At 39.0% G+C, this 14,911-nt stretch overlaps 1 protein-coding gene across 2 annotated transcripts in view; it reads right to left on the bottom strand.

Moving 5' to 3' along the window:
- LOC111565259 (MAM domain-containing glycosylphosphatidylinositol anchor protein 1) overlaps positions 1-14,911 on the bottom strand; it is a 186,678-nt gene that overhangs the window by 28,014 nt on the left and 143,753 nt on the right. For both annotated transcript variants that reach the window (XM_023265327.3, XM_023265462.3), the window contains exons 11-15: positions 14,558-14,706; positions 5,727-5,907; positions 5,582-5,605; positions 2,553-2,705; positions 1,590-1,751 (exon numbers count right to left, since the gene is read on the bottom strand). In XM_023265327.3, the coding sequence (XP_023121095.1) occupies positions 1,590-1,751; positions 2,553-2,705; positions 5,582-5,605; positions 5,727-5,907; positions 14,558-14,706 (669 nt within the window). The remainder of the gene's footprint in view (positions 1-1,589; positions 1,752-2,552; positions 2,706-5,581; positions 5,606-5,726; positions 5,908-14,557; positions 14,707-14,911) is intronic.

Genomic DNA, 14,911 nt, shown 5'->3' with positions numbered 1-14,911 from the left:
CTGTATGTTTTTTAAAACTATTATTCATATGATAAACCTATTTAGCAAATAATTAATAATTTTAATATGATTGGATAATATTAGCATTGAGTGTTAGAAAAAAATATCTACCACAGAAATAAGAAGCAAACCAATATTTTAAAGCTGTTCTTCTTAAACCAGTGAATCCCTACTTCATGCTGCTGTTTTCTTGTTCCATATTTCCTGCGTCTCTTCACTGTTGCTACTGAATAGAGGTAAAAATGCTTTCCAAAATTCTTAAAAATAAATCAATTGAACAGTTCCAACTTTCGAACATATTGCTTCAGTGTGATCATCTGTATTAAATTCTGCAACTGGTCAAATAGTCTTCTAGATTCATCTTGATATTATCAATTATTTTTACAGGGGTGTGTGTGCTAATAAGAAGTCCAAAGACCACACATGCTTGTCAGTGTATCTATGGACTTGTGCACTCACGTCTGCATACATTGTCTCTCACTTGTACAACTAAATGTACATAAAGATAAAGTCAGCAATTCTAATCTATTACAATTTGTCAAATGCAGTGAATATTTTTTCACCGTCTCAACGTAACACTTTTTCAGCACATTTGAGCTTGTGCATGTTTGTGCTTGTGCACTTGACAGGGGAAAAAGAAAGAGTATGGAAATGAGAAGCAAGGGCAGAATGGGAATGAGAGGTACGATACATCTAACACATGCTAATATAAATAGTAACAATCTGTAATTATTACAAAACAACACATTGCTACACATATACACACACATACACGTGCACACTAACATTTTGCCCTTCTAAACCATAGACATCCTGAGGAGACAGGGGACGTCAGCAAGGGAACAAATGTTACATTGAAGCATGTATGCTCGGGCCATGGACACATAAATCAATAGTGTGTGTGTGTGTGTGTGTGTGTGTGTGTGTGTGTGTGTGTGTGTGTGTGTGTGTGTGTGTGCGTAGGTGTGTGTGTGTGTGTGTGTGTGTGTGTGTGTGTGTGTGTGTGTGTGCAAATAAATGTGGGCATGCCTTCATTTATTAGTTTTATCAAATTTGTCTGTTTTTGTAGAAAGCCATGCCTGTTTGTGTGTGTGTTTGTGCGTACGTGTGTGTGTGTAAGAGTGTGTGCAGGTGTGTAGCTCCAAGATGTATGCATTCTAGCAATGTGACAGAGCATATTATGATGAACAGCTCCCCCAAATGACTGATTGTGTCTTGCCACTGCCATAAATCACACACCCACTGCCCCCTTCAACCACCTCCAAACACACACAAATGCACGTACTGAGGTAAAAGTAGAAACATACAAAAAGAACTTTTGTACCATCCTGCTCCCACACACACTCTCTTGCTTATACGCACAGTTACACAGCATTGTCTGACAAGCTCTACATGCAAGGGTCAGACTCAGAGTTCAGCTTTTCAGAGAAGCTCAGCAGTAGAAGAACCGCGGCAGCATTTAGTGTCAACAGACTCTCCAATGCATGTCAATGTGTGCCAGTGGGTTTCTATGAATGCTTCCATATGGTCTAACACAATGTGAATCTGGGCATGTTTTTGTCAACATTTTCCTTCTCTCTACTACTCACCAATGTGCTTGCCCTTCATGTGATAGTAGAAGGAGACGCAGTATGGGACTCTGCCGGAGCCCTTGGGGCCTCTGTTTGAGGACACATTAAACAGTGGAGACAGCAGACGAGCCTTGTCCCCCTTAACACGTGGACGTGATGCTTCGATGTACATGTAGTACCCTGCAACCAACAAGAGAACACACGAATGGAACAGAGACAGAAATACTCAAGAAACCTTCTACGACGAAGTTATGCTATGTTGAAACAACATAATGGATACTATATTGATTTGAATTGACTGATATGTGAAATGGCATTTAACACACAATGTTTAGTAGTTCAAAAGTAATTGAACTCGAAACAAAAGTTAAAAATATATATATATTTTTCTTCTCCAAAGTCTTCAAGTTTAGCCATTGTCTAGTTTGTCGGTGCGCACCTACTTTTTAAGAGTAAACCCAGCCATTGATTTTGGCAAACCAACTACCTTTAAAATCACGGAGACAGAATTTTGCTTTTTGCTTTCTTCTTTACTACCATTTTTTCATCTCTTTACTCCTCATACTGAGTGACAACTTCAAATCAATCTAATGGGAACTCTCAATCAACTCTGATCCATATATTAGGTCTTTTGTGTATGAACAGTGAAGTGACAAACAGCTGCCCAAGAACCTTGAAAGATTCTTGAACCCATAGCTCTTAAGCTGTTTGTTCTATATTGAGGTAAAACTACTCACATTAAAGTTGGGGCCTGACACTTTAATATAGTACCCATAATTATATTTCAAATTGTTGTGGAAGACAGAGATTGAAGAAAAAGAACTAAATATGCGTAACTGTCCTGTATTGTACATCAAAATTCCAGCTTGCTATTTGTTCACTTGAATAATAGTTAAAATGATGCAGTTTTAATTCTTTCTCACTACAAAGACTCTACAGATCTGAATTTATACTTAAAATGAGTCCCCAGTTTTTCCTCACCCTCTTTTGTTCCACTGCGATCAGTCTCTGGCCCGGTGTTGGCAGATCGCTTGGGATTTTGCGACAGATGATTCTGTCTCGTCCAGTCAAAAACATCACTCCGGTCTTGAGAGAAACCACAGATCCGCTCATCCTCAAAACCACACACATGGTCTAGAATGTGTGTGTATGTGGAGAACAAAGAAATTGAAAAACATATTAAATCAGCAACATGTCGGGTAAGTGATATTACAAACTGCAAGCGACATAACCTACTGTTTTTTTTTATTTTTTATTCCTCTCCCACATTTCCCAGGAAATGAATGGCAACAGTATAGGCCTATAATGCCCTCTACATTATGCACTTCAAATCAGAGAGCCAGGCAATTACTGACAAAGTGACAGGCACAATGTAGGAGGCAGGGTATATAAAATTAAACTTTAAGTGGACTCTGCATATTATGCATATTTTGTATTACACCTACATGTGGAAAATTTTAAAGGCATCTATGATTGGTTCAGGAATTGTCAAATGTAAAATGAGGTAATAAAGACAATAAAAATATAAAACACAATCAGAATGTTTTACTGTTTGTTTGAAGACAAGAGCTTGGGAATAAAACAAGATTCCCAGAGAAACTGACCCCAACTGAACCAGGTTTTACTACTATATAGAGTATAGTAATAAAACCTGCATATATAGTGTATCAGATGGGTTTTAGATGTTATTCAGTGAGGTTTCAGTGACACATTAGTTAAATACTCCAGGGTCAAGAATCCAAGCATCCATCAGTGCAAAAATCAATGAACCGATGATTTTGTCAACTGGCCGCCTGATACTCAGTTTGTCAGGTGCATTTGGATGCTGCGGTAATAAAAGTATTGCTACCAGAAATAATATTATTGACATTTCAAAGAAAACCAAAAACAATTCTAAGACTGCATTTTGTGTTACAATTTGGGCTGTCTGAGATGTTACTTGACAGTCTTGGGATGAATGTGGTAAAATTTGTGGCCATTAATCAAACAGAGGTTTAAGATCACACCATAAGACACATTTGGTACATCTTGATGATGCATTTATAGATTTGAAAATGATGAACAGCATGTGGCATATTACAGAGTGTCCAAAGTTTAGGATCATATTAGTACAGAATGACTCCTGCTACTACCAGTGTCTATAAACCAACCAGACTACACAACATTAAACACGCTGGTTGGAACAACATGTCAAAAATGCCATTTTTGATTAAAATTTCTGGGCAAAAAACCCACCCATGCTCTCATATATTATCAGAGTAAACTTATTTTCTGCTGGATTATTTTAGTTTTTTGTGACATATCAAACATATGTTTCAGATCAACTTATCTTTGCAATATATTTTATTTCTTTACAGTCATTTCTTTTTAGCCAACTAATTGCATATTATATTAGGCTGGACATATCACCCTGGTAACCCAGAGTGGAGAAGAGGCTTCAAACAAAAGAGTAACTCTGGTGCTTAAACATAACCAACATGTGAAAGTGCCAACCAAAGCCTTATATTTTTCTAAACCGAACAACATAGATTTGGTGCCTATACTTAACCAGAAAGTAAATGAAAATTAAAAGTAAACAAGTAAAAACAAAGCTGAACTCTGACACTAATGGTCTCACTCGGGACATGAAGCCCAGTAAAAGTCTGGTTGCCAATTTATGTCTCAACTGTAAGAAACAAGAAAATATGTTTATTTCACAATGAAATTTCATTTCCCTCAGAATGTAATTACGAATGCAGTTTAGTTGTCTTGGAACATAATTCATGCTATAATCTGACGTGTCAAACTGACACCACACAGTCTGACATTCTGACTGAGACCAAGATTTTATTTGGTCCATTTCACTGAGTGTGACGAAACCCACAAAATTGTTTTTCCTTCTGACTGCTTCAACCGGTCCTTGACACTTACTGAATATGCATTATTTTCTGGGCATAAGCTATAATCAGATGCATTTTCACTTGACAAACAGTCTTCTAGGATCTTTGGGATATGTTCCATGTATTCCTACTCATGGGATTTGAGGCACGCTTTGTTTTTGCATCATACATCACGAAGGATAAAAATGGGAAAAAAAAGACTTCTAGTTTTTCATTCTTGATGTTGATGTCTCTTGTTAAGCAAGATAAAGGGGCTTCTCTCCATGGTATTGTCACCTTCATTAGCCCATCTGAAAGACTCTGCCATTATCAGACACTCACTAAACAAACGAAAACCGAGCCAAGAGAGTATAACACCAGCCATCTAAAACCGTCCAAGCTGACAGCATCAGTGAAAGCTTCCCGGACACACAGTCCATACCAGATGCACATGGCTTGTGGTCCCCATGAGGACGGCTTGTGTGTGCTTCTTTGTTTCAGCGAGCTAATCTATTACTATTCACACCCTGCTCTACTACATGCGCTCCTTTCAATTTGCACTGTTGTTCTCGCAGTCTGTTCCAATCTGCTGTTGTTTTAATTGCCTCACCCTGGCGGAGCCAACTGCCACTCCTGCCAGAAAAATGCTGCGTGTCTCTTAATGAAGAAAATAGACAAGATGCAATTGACTGAGAAAGAGAGAGGATGAGAGGCAGGGAGAGAACAGCGGCTACTGCAAAACACCAACACAGAGAGAGAGAGAGAGAGAGAGATCATAAAGGGAGTTTCGAGGTTATCACCCATAATGTATTATTTTTAAGCCTTTAACCAATCACGTCACTATAACCAGTCAAATATCTTCCGTCTCTCTTTCATATTTCAAATTCTATAGTCCTGCTTCCAGCCATCGTTGGCTTTCTCACATCCTACTGTTGCCCAACTCTTTTTCCAAGCAACAAGATGACAAAGGCCACGTCTGGGTCATGGCTAACTTTGCCTTGACAAACGTGTCCTGACAGTGCTTGCAGTAAATGTGTTAAATTAACTTTCATCAGAATTCACCATGCCTTTCACTCTGTCATCAATCTGGTCACAACAGCAAGTTCAAGATTGTAAAATGTGGAAGAGCAGAAGATGGTAGCTGAATCTCACCTGAAGGTCTTGGGTAAGTGTAAGCTGTAAGAAAATTACAATGATTTTAAGGATCACTCAGATATGCATCAATTCATTGGTTTAAAGTATAGAAATGGATATGAACGACTTCAGAGAAAGATCGAGGGTTTTAAATGATACTCACGTTCTGAGTACTGGATGATTCTGCTGACATAGTCCCCAGTGCTGTAGGTGGTGACGGGAGCCAGTCGGACCTCGTAGGAGAGAGGGATTCTGAGGTCTGATATTGTGTGGGACATCAGCACACCCTTTTCTGGCTCCTTACTCTTGAGGTCTATCTGCTTTGACAGCAAGACCTGCTTGTTCTGCATTCATACAGGTGAACACACATAGACACACAGAAGATGCAGACATGTTACAGCTATGCTCAAATGAGGAAGGAAACGGTACCTACAAAGATGTGAGAGGCAGAAGCAGTAAAAGGCACACATGGAGGTGCCAATACTGTCAGGGATACTTCCCATCTCCTCTCCTTTCTCTCCGTACCATCTCGATTCCCCCTTCTTTCACCACACCACCGCTTCAATACGCTTTGATTTCAAAATTTTTTACCCATCAGGGGTCATCTGGGGGGGAAACTCAACCCCGTTTATAGCTTCGGCTCAACTCGCATCTGGAGGGTTTTCACAGTACTACAGTTAATGCACACAGGGTTAGAGATCGGCTTCTATTTTTCTTGGCAAAAATACTGTCTGCTGTAATGTGAGTAAAACATGTCAACAATGTTGCGAAGATATTTGCTTTCTGTTGTAAACGCTAATCATTGACTGTAGTCAATCCATTTACCATATCATCAAAGTATTGTATTTTTCCATATGTGCACACGTTTTCTCATATTTCCATTTATGGTCAGTGAAGTTAGATGTGGACATATAGGCAGCCAACATGCTCCTGACTTGGAATAAAACATGTCTTGGATTGCATTATACTTTCAGACTATTTCTCTTTTACATCCAAAACAAAGCAAACCAGCCGCCTGGCTATAATCTCTTCTCACCAAATGCTTTGAAGTCTAGCAGTGGCTACATTTGTCTAAGAGCATTCAGTTTCTACCCTTAAAAAATACATTTTGGTATAGTTTTAGTGCACAAAGGAATTTGTGCGATTTCCATCACTGCTGCCGCAACAAGGACTCAGTACCGTAAGTAGTTTAAGAGTAGAAATTAATAACTTGTTTCTTTAACTGTTCCTACTCTGTCCTTGAAACTTTTTTAGCAAGCATTGTAATGAATAACCTACTCAGATAAAATCCTAAACAGCCTTAAATCAATTAAATTGGCTGTGTACTAAGAAAATGGAAATGTAAAATTAAAATGGTTGTAATGTTACGCTGATCCAATTGTTGCCTTCTCCTTTTTTAAAGTTAAGTTAGGGTTTATTTTATTTTATTTTATTTTTTTTGTCAGGACCACATTTAATAGCAGTACTGCTGTGTTATTCCACCCACGGAGAGAAGGATCCATTAGCTGTGTATCTGCCTCTGATCCCAGCTACTTAAAGACCTGACAGTGAGCTCAATCTAATGCATTAGGTCAGGCACTTCACCATAACAACTTAGTACACCCACTGCATGCCATTATCAGGTAACGCATGCAGCAGAGGTGTGTGTATGTGTGTGTGTGTGTGTGTTGCGTTATTTGTGTGTTCATGAGAGAATGTGCATGTGGATGTGTGTGTATGGTAAATGTCTACTGTACAGACTACTAAAATGGTCAGCAATTATATTGTGCACATAATATCTAATCTCATATATATATATATATATATATATATATATATATATATATATATATATATATATATATATATATATATATATATATATATATTCCACTCAGCTTCTGCAAAGGCTAAGTCAGAGCCACTGATGGGTCCTGTAACTTTCCCTGTAATTGCGACAGCACTGTATGTTCTGAAATCCCCACCCTGCTTTCTTTCCTGTCCTCTGACACTCAACTTGAGGTGAGCTGCTCCCATTGGATGTCTACTCTCCAACACAAATTCAACCTCAGCTACACTGAGCTGATCATTTTTATTGACGAGACCACGGTGACTCCTGCCCAGGCTGCCAGAAATTTGGTATGACTCCAATTACCGTTCCAGTCCCTCATGGCAGAAACAGTCCAATTCCTCCAAGTGTGCTCTCTGCAACGTGCTTGAAATCGAATCTTTCCTTCCTCACCAGGCGATGTGCCACTAATGGCTGTTCATTCTCCTTTTCCCTGTGCCATTCTGGCTGTTTGCAATTTAGTTGCTCAAACTTTTCATACCATCTTGCCACTCATAGAAGATCCCTTCACCTTCTCTTCCAACGGCAGGCAATGCACACTAAACAATTGTTTTTCTAATGATCACACTTCTTTCCATTGTTTAACATATAGCATGTATAAAGTGCAATAATATATCATCAAACTGCAGGATAATGTAAAAAGTAATTCAGAAAATTGCGGCTTAACAAGGACTTCAATCAAGGATGTTGTGCAGCAGGTTACACTTGTGATGAAAAGCAGCAGTCTCACATCAAGGAGGTGTCACAGGTTTATATTTCTTGAACAGCAATGCATCTGTCAATGTTTTCACAAATAAGGTCCTGAACCCCTCCTTGCTCGCTTGTTTCCAGTCTTGGTAGTGTTTGTGCTGGGAAAAGGTGTAATATCAGGGCAAAATGGAGCTTTTGAACAAATAACGATTTTGGTAGAATGATGTTCACAGGTGTCTGCGAATATGTTCTGTCTGTGACTGAGGGGAGCTGAAGCAAACAGGAGCCAAAGTAAGAAAATACTTTTGAGAAAAAAATAAATTGAGTAATAAACACAGAAACAGCTAACCATTTCTGAGTCCCAGAATTTTGCTACAGTGAGAATAACCATGGAAAATATTATATTTAGTAACAGAAAAAGTAATAAAATTTTCTTCTTAAGTAGAAGCATCAATGAAAAACTACTTAATTACAAGAAAAGTTGTAGATCTCAAGGTCGACTTAATACTAAATGCATACTTTATATACAGTTTGGTAGTTTTGTCCATGATTCCACATCATCAGGTACAAGATACATCCATTTATTCACAGGGTTTAGAAAACACACAGTCCCGATATACTCCTCAATCTTTATGTTTTAAGCTTTTGCTTTTTGTGAAACACTGGATAATTTTATCTCTTTGGAGCTACAATATATACAGAAATAAGAGCATCTCAGAAGTTTAGAAGGAAAAAGGCTCTTTGGTGGAACAGTAAAAACACCCATAAACATTTCGGAGGAGAGAACCACAACCAGACTTTTGCAGTGAGTTACATGCCAAGTGGTCGAAGAAATACAGCTTCAATCTCGTGTATGTCGCATATTAGTCCTGCGTCACTCTTTGATTGGTTCGACACTGTTTTCATTCAGTTATCAGCTTCAAAAGTCATTTGCTCAGACATTTGTATTTAAAACGAATGGTGCCCTTTTAACACCGACTTACGTTCACATTCAGCCATATAAACATTTACACACTGCTCATGTAGCATACGCATAATTATGTGAAATATAGCGGGAAAGAAAAGCTGCGCTCATGTAATATGCATAGAGTGTGTGTTAGCAGGAGGAGAAGAGTTAATAATTCTGAGGAGTCTGAGCTTTTGAAATAGGCCAAATGTGTCTTCTCTGTGAGTGGACAGAGTGTGCGCACACATGCTCGTTTTTGCAGTGTGTGGGAGACAGGTGACATAAAAAATGGCTGGACTAAGAGTATGCACAAACACTGACAGACGGTGTAGATCTTGAAACACACACTGGATCAATGAGGTGCTGAAGTGTGACTCGGAGGAATTCAGCAGCTCCTACTACAGGTCCAAGTCGCTGTCTCCCTGCCTCTGTCTCTGTCTGCCACCCTCAGTAGGTCAGTGGACATAATGTGTGTGTCAGTGTGTGTCCAACGCCATGGAAGGGGAAAGGGGGAGAGTAGGAATTGTACTCAGTGTATACAGAGAGGAGACAAAGTGACAGGATTGAGTGACTGACATATTTAAAGAGGCAGATAGGTGGTTGGCTGACAGGCTGATGTGTGAAGTCCAACTACCTTATCTTCACAGGTGTGTTTGAATCTGTGTATGTATGTGTGTGTGTGTCTCTGAAGCTTTCAGGAAATTCAGCCAGATGTTTTTTTTTTTTTCAGCTGTGTCTTCATCAGACTGTCAGAAAAGACAAAACAAGGCAAAGATTGTGTGAACAAGGGTGAGAGCACCGGAGCAGTCGTGAGATGGAAACACAGACACGTGTACATGAGAGAGATTTGGATTGACAGCATGAGAGGAGGAAGCCTCTTCAAACAAAGAGTGTGAGGTTAATTTTTCTATTATCCTCTATTAATGGATCTCTTTTATGACTGATACAGGGTGTGTGGCTGTGGAAAACTCTGGACTGTGTCTGTAGAACAGTTACGCTTGCACAGGCCCATGTGCTCTTTTTGTGTGAAAATACAAGTATATGTACATAAATTATTCATATATTTGAGTTAATGTACAATTCTAATTCATCATGAATATATGATAATGGGGATGTGTGTTTGCACAGGAGTGTATTATGTGGCACTGTGTCTCAGAGTGCATAAAGAACCTGAGTGCAGTTATCATGTCAGGGCGGGTCGGCTGCTCGCTGCACAACTTTTGTCACACACAACCTCTTGGCTCAGGGTAGAAGACTGTGCAACATGGAGATGAGAAGGATGGATTCAAAGATAGGAAGAAAGGTGTGAAGAGAAGGAGAAAAGAAATGTGGAAGGTACAGTAAAGAAGAAATACTCACACATATGTGCATTGTGCCAAGTTAGGTCTGTGCGTAGACTACAGCATTCTACGCAGCAAGTGTGATCTGTAACACTTGCTGCGGTGTGTATAAGATTTACGTGTTTGCAATGGGAGAGCCATCATTTCACTGACTATACTGTAACAAACATACATGAATACATACCTATTCATTTTTATAAGCTATACATGCATGAATAAAAAATAGCTGCCTGTTTCATATCTACCTTTCATTCTTCTTGCTGGAAATGCAACATGTGATTTGTGAAAATGAAGCAAAGCTGAAAATATGCACAATCAGATCAGCAATTTCCGACTATAAAATTCAAGGCCACAGACATACAGAATGTAAGCCAATTTTAGAGGCCATGAGACTGCTAACAAAGTTAATGGGGAGATGCAATTACATGCAGTTTCAGCAGGTGAGTCACAAATGACGCACAAGTCCAGAATTATTTAACTGGAGAAAAAAGAACCTCTTGCTCTCTCCAGGGGTTTAGGAGTCTGCTATGAGACAAGAACAAAATAAAGAGAAATGGAAGGGATTTAACAGAGTTCAGTCAGAGGCTAAGTTGAACGTAAACACACACTGACATACTCCCACACACAGACAGTCAGGGCATCCAGTGCTAGCTGACCATCATCTGTACAGTTAGCTGTATGGAGAAAATCACGAGAGACTCAACCAGTTCAAATACATTTAAATATAACTGAAGTGAAGCCAAAAATGTATTGTGTTGGAAAACACCATAGAGGAAGAGAAAAAGAGATAAAGACATGTTTATTTAGAAGCTTGATGAAGGTCAAGTTCAAGTTTGAAGACCGCCTGAACATAACTGTTTGATACCTCTTTTTAAAAACTATCAGATGTCAGACAGATCACTGTCTACTGTACAGGTTTTTCTAGGGATGTCATTTTGCTGCTGAATCAATATATTAGAAATGGCATTTTTTTGCGCTTTTCTTTTAATTGTAGCTTTTTCAGTAAAGAATTTCCACAACCTCGTCCCTTCCATTTTCAGTGAATGTTAATCATAGTTATTCACATGATAATCCATTAAATGCATGTGCTTCAAAGAAAAGCATTGCATTAATTAATCAAGTGTGACTCAGATGACAGAAAACCTGAGTTTTCTGTATCAGTGAGCCACAATAAAAAAATAAAAAATAACTATCTGTAATGACAGATTTATTTCAGTTGTTCCTCTTGTCACAAACTGGTAAAATGATCACATATAAATGATCTCCTGCAAATCAGTATTCATTAAAGACACTGTGGATGTGAAGGTTGTGATGTAGGAAAAGGGGGTGTAAGGACAGTTTAAGGAAAAAAAGACAAAGGACTGTCAGCTCTGTTAATTCCTACACAGGGATATCCCTCTGCAGGGGGAATGTAACTAAATTAGGAAGTGTAAACAGGGATTTCACAGCCTGCCAGTGAGTCATGGTGCAGAGCATGCAGACTGGCGCACACGGATACACAGGAATGAACATACACTGTACATGCAAGTAAGTACAGAGTGCCAATATATACATACATATAGGCATAAAGCACAATAAAAGTTTTGCATTAGAAACACATCCACCATCAAAACAGAAGTTGAAGCAAATGTGCAACACTTATAGCCACGTGCTGAGGTCTACACTAGAGAGCACTGCTCTGGATGAACTGATCTGAGTCCTCTTCTATCCACGTCTGTGTCTGCATGCCTCCCCTGAGATCCCCACATCATTGTGGGGATCTCAATGTGCTAAAAAGATAGAGTGTCAAGGCGTTAAAAGGATGAGCTGGAGAATGTTGCAGAAATAGATGGGTTGTGAAATTGAGATGGTATTACATTTGAATGTTCTCATACTCTATTTAATAGTCGAGAGGACCAGAGAGATTTTCTGTTTTTCTTTAATTTGCCTCGTATTTCTCTATTTCGCACCCTTTCATTCACTTCCTTGCTCATTCTCACCTTCTGCTTTCTTGTTTTTGTTTTTGTTTTTTTTTGGGGGGGGGGTTGGAACCATCTTTGGTTGTTTGGTTGCTCTTGAATGCACATATAAAAATATGCAGGTAAAAACCTTGAAATTAAATTAAAGCTTAGCAACATTTAAGAAGTCCTAAGCTGCCACTTAATGCAACTCATTATTTTAACACTGTCAGCATAACAACTTGCAGCAACTATTTATCAGCGCTATTTCAGTTGCCATGGTTCAGCCAACATTAAATGCCATTCAGTTTACACTCATAGCGCAGCACCTCGGAGCAGGAAAAACAGAGAGGGAGTACAAAATAGACAAAGAGGGAGAGAGAACATAAGTAGAAAGACAGCACAGTGAGAGGTGGGAAAGAAAGAGGAAGAAATGGAAACTAGACTTGGAAAGAGATGCTGGGAGTTAAATAAGGAGACCTAGTGACACAAAAAAGAGAAGACAATTGAAGAAAGGACAGAGGAGAGGCAGAGGGAGAGTTTTTTTAGGGAGCTTATATATGCAATCTAATGTGTATCTTAGGAGGGCCAGTGCTCATTTTCTGTCTCCCTGAAGAGTCTTACTTAATAAGGTAAGCAGCCAAGTCTTGAAGTAGGAGGGGAATTAGCTATTCATCCGCACAAAAGCAAGCTGGCAGACCCTGCATTCCCTGTTTCTCTCTCTCTCACACACACACACACACACACAACACACACACACACACACACACACACACACACACACACACACACGCAGCCAGTGTATAATTCACTACTACCCTTCCTGTCTTCTGACTCAAGCCCAGAAGTCTATAGATGTTTGAAAAATCAAAAACAAGTAGGTGGCCTGAGGTCCCCAACCTCAGATCAGATCTGAGTTTGTCTGGGGTTAATAGTAAAGAATATGAATTTCTTTTTTTTTTTAGAGCCAATAAATGTATATACCATATGTAGCTCATTTTTAGGCTCAAAATGAGGAAGTAAGAGATAATATTTTACGGGGTTATTCCAGTGCATGTTTGTTGTAAATCCCAGTTTGTGACAGTGACGCTAGTTTAACACCCATCACAGAATTGTGAAAAAGAAGTCACATCAATGCAAAGTCAATCATTTGAGAACAAGCTGAAAGAGGAAAATATCATTAAAAATGCATTCTATCATCTGTCTCTGCACTGAATTATGGCTAAGATGAAAGATACTGGCAGTGGAGGGATGGTTCTGTTAAGTTTTGGTTACACCATTGCGGATAAACACATTATTGTCTTTCTGCCTGTCACCCAAATCCCCAAAACAAAATAATTCTATGTGGAATATCTGAAATGATGTTACGCTGTGCAATCTTTTGTCAACACTGGCAGAGCTTTTTAGAGGTGGCCAGTCATCTTCTCATCTCTGCACCCTTAGAAGTTGAAAATGAGACCTCTGAGTGATGCAAGCTGACTATTCAATGGATGTGATGACTATTACTGAAGAGGAAGTAACAAGAAAAGAGGAGACAATATAAGAGGTGAAAAGAAATGAAAAACACAAAAGAGAAATCCAGAGGGCTGATTAAAAAAATCTATCTTGATTTATGTTTGATATTATGAAACAGATGAGAGTAGGAAAACCTCCTACAGTAAGTAACAGAAATAAATGTGGTGTTTTCTTAGCTTACACAGTTGTAACCAGAGTTTGTTTGTCTTTGCTCTCTTTTCTATATATTTCACTTCAAATTCAAGGTGAGACTTACATCACATAAATACAGAAAATACTATGATTCATACAAATGGAGGAGATGAGATGTCATGAGATGAGAGGTGAGGTTTTGTTTTTTCAGGGCAGGTATCCATTGATTGACTACATGACTGACACTGCCCAAGCTCATAAAGCCCCATGTTGACTGAGCATGCAAACTTCACTACATGCAGACTTGTGCGTGTGTGTGTTCTTGTCGATACAAGCTGTGACCATGTTCAGTCAAGGTGATTCTCAGAAATAAAGACAGATAACCAAAGTTTGCCTTGGCTTAAGTCAGACTGATCAATGTCAGTCTCATGAGTGCTTGATAAACAAAGTCAGTGAGTTCTTGTTTGTTAAACCATGCACCTGCCTGCTATTTAGATCACATGAATACAACAGAGTATAAGGGCTGTAGTCACAGGTTTGTGTGTGGATGCATGTCAATAAGTATTCTTCTGCTGGCTATAAGTGTTTGTGTGGGAGTTGCTTTACCTTTCGGACATTAATCCAGTAGCCTATGATGGGGTCTGTGGCTTCAGGATCTCTCTGTGTCCACTGCAGGGTGTAGGAGTAGTTGTTTCCTTTTAGAATCCGGACTGGGTTGGGTGTGTCAAAGTAAAACTCAGCATTGTAGGGCTGTGCTGTAAGATGTGGACAGAGAAACAGAAGGAGAGAAAGAAAAAGAACGATTTTCAGAAAACATAAAACCGCTAAATGAAGAAAAAGAACTGGCTCGTTGATATTAATGGATGGATGGATGTACAGATGAATGGATGGATGTACAGATGAATGGATGGATGGAAAAAAACAGACAGATATATAGACTTTTTTCCTTGAACGGATAAG

Source organism: Amphiprion ocellaris, chromosome 1 (assembly GCF_022539595.1).
Source record: "Amphiprion ocellaris isolate individual 3 ecotype Okinawa chromosome 1, ASM2253959v1, whole genome shotgun sequence".
Lineage (NCBI taxonomy): Eukaryota > Metazoa > Chordata > Actinopteri > Pomacentridae > Amphiprion > Amphiprion ocellaris.
Note: the sequence above shows the minus strand (reverse complement) of the source record. Positions and strands in the feature narration are given on the sequence as shown.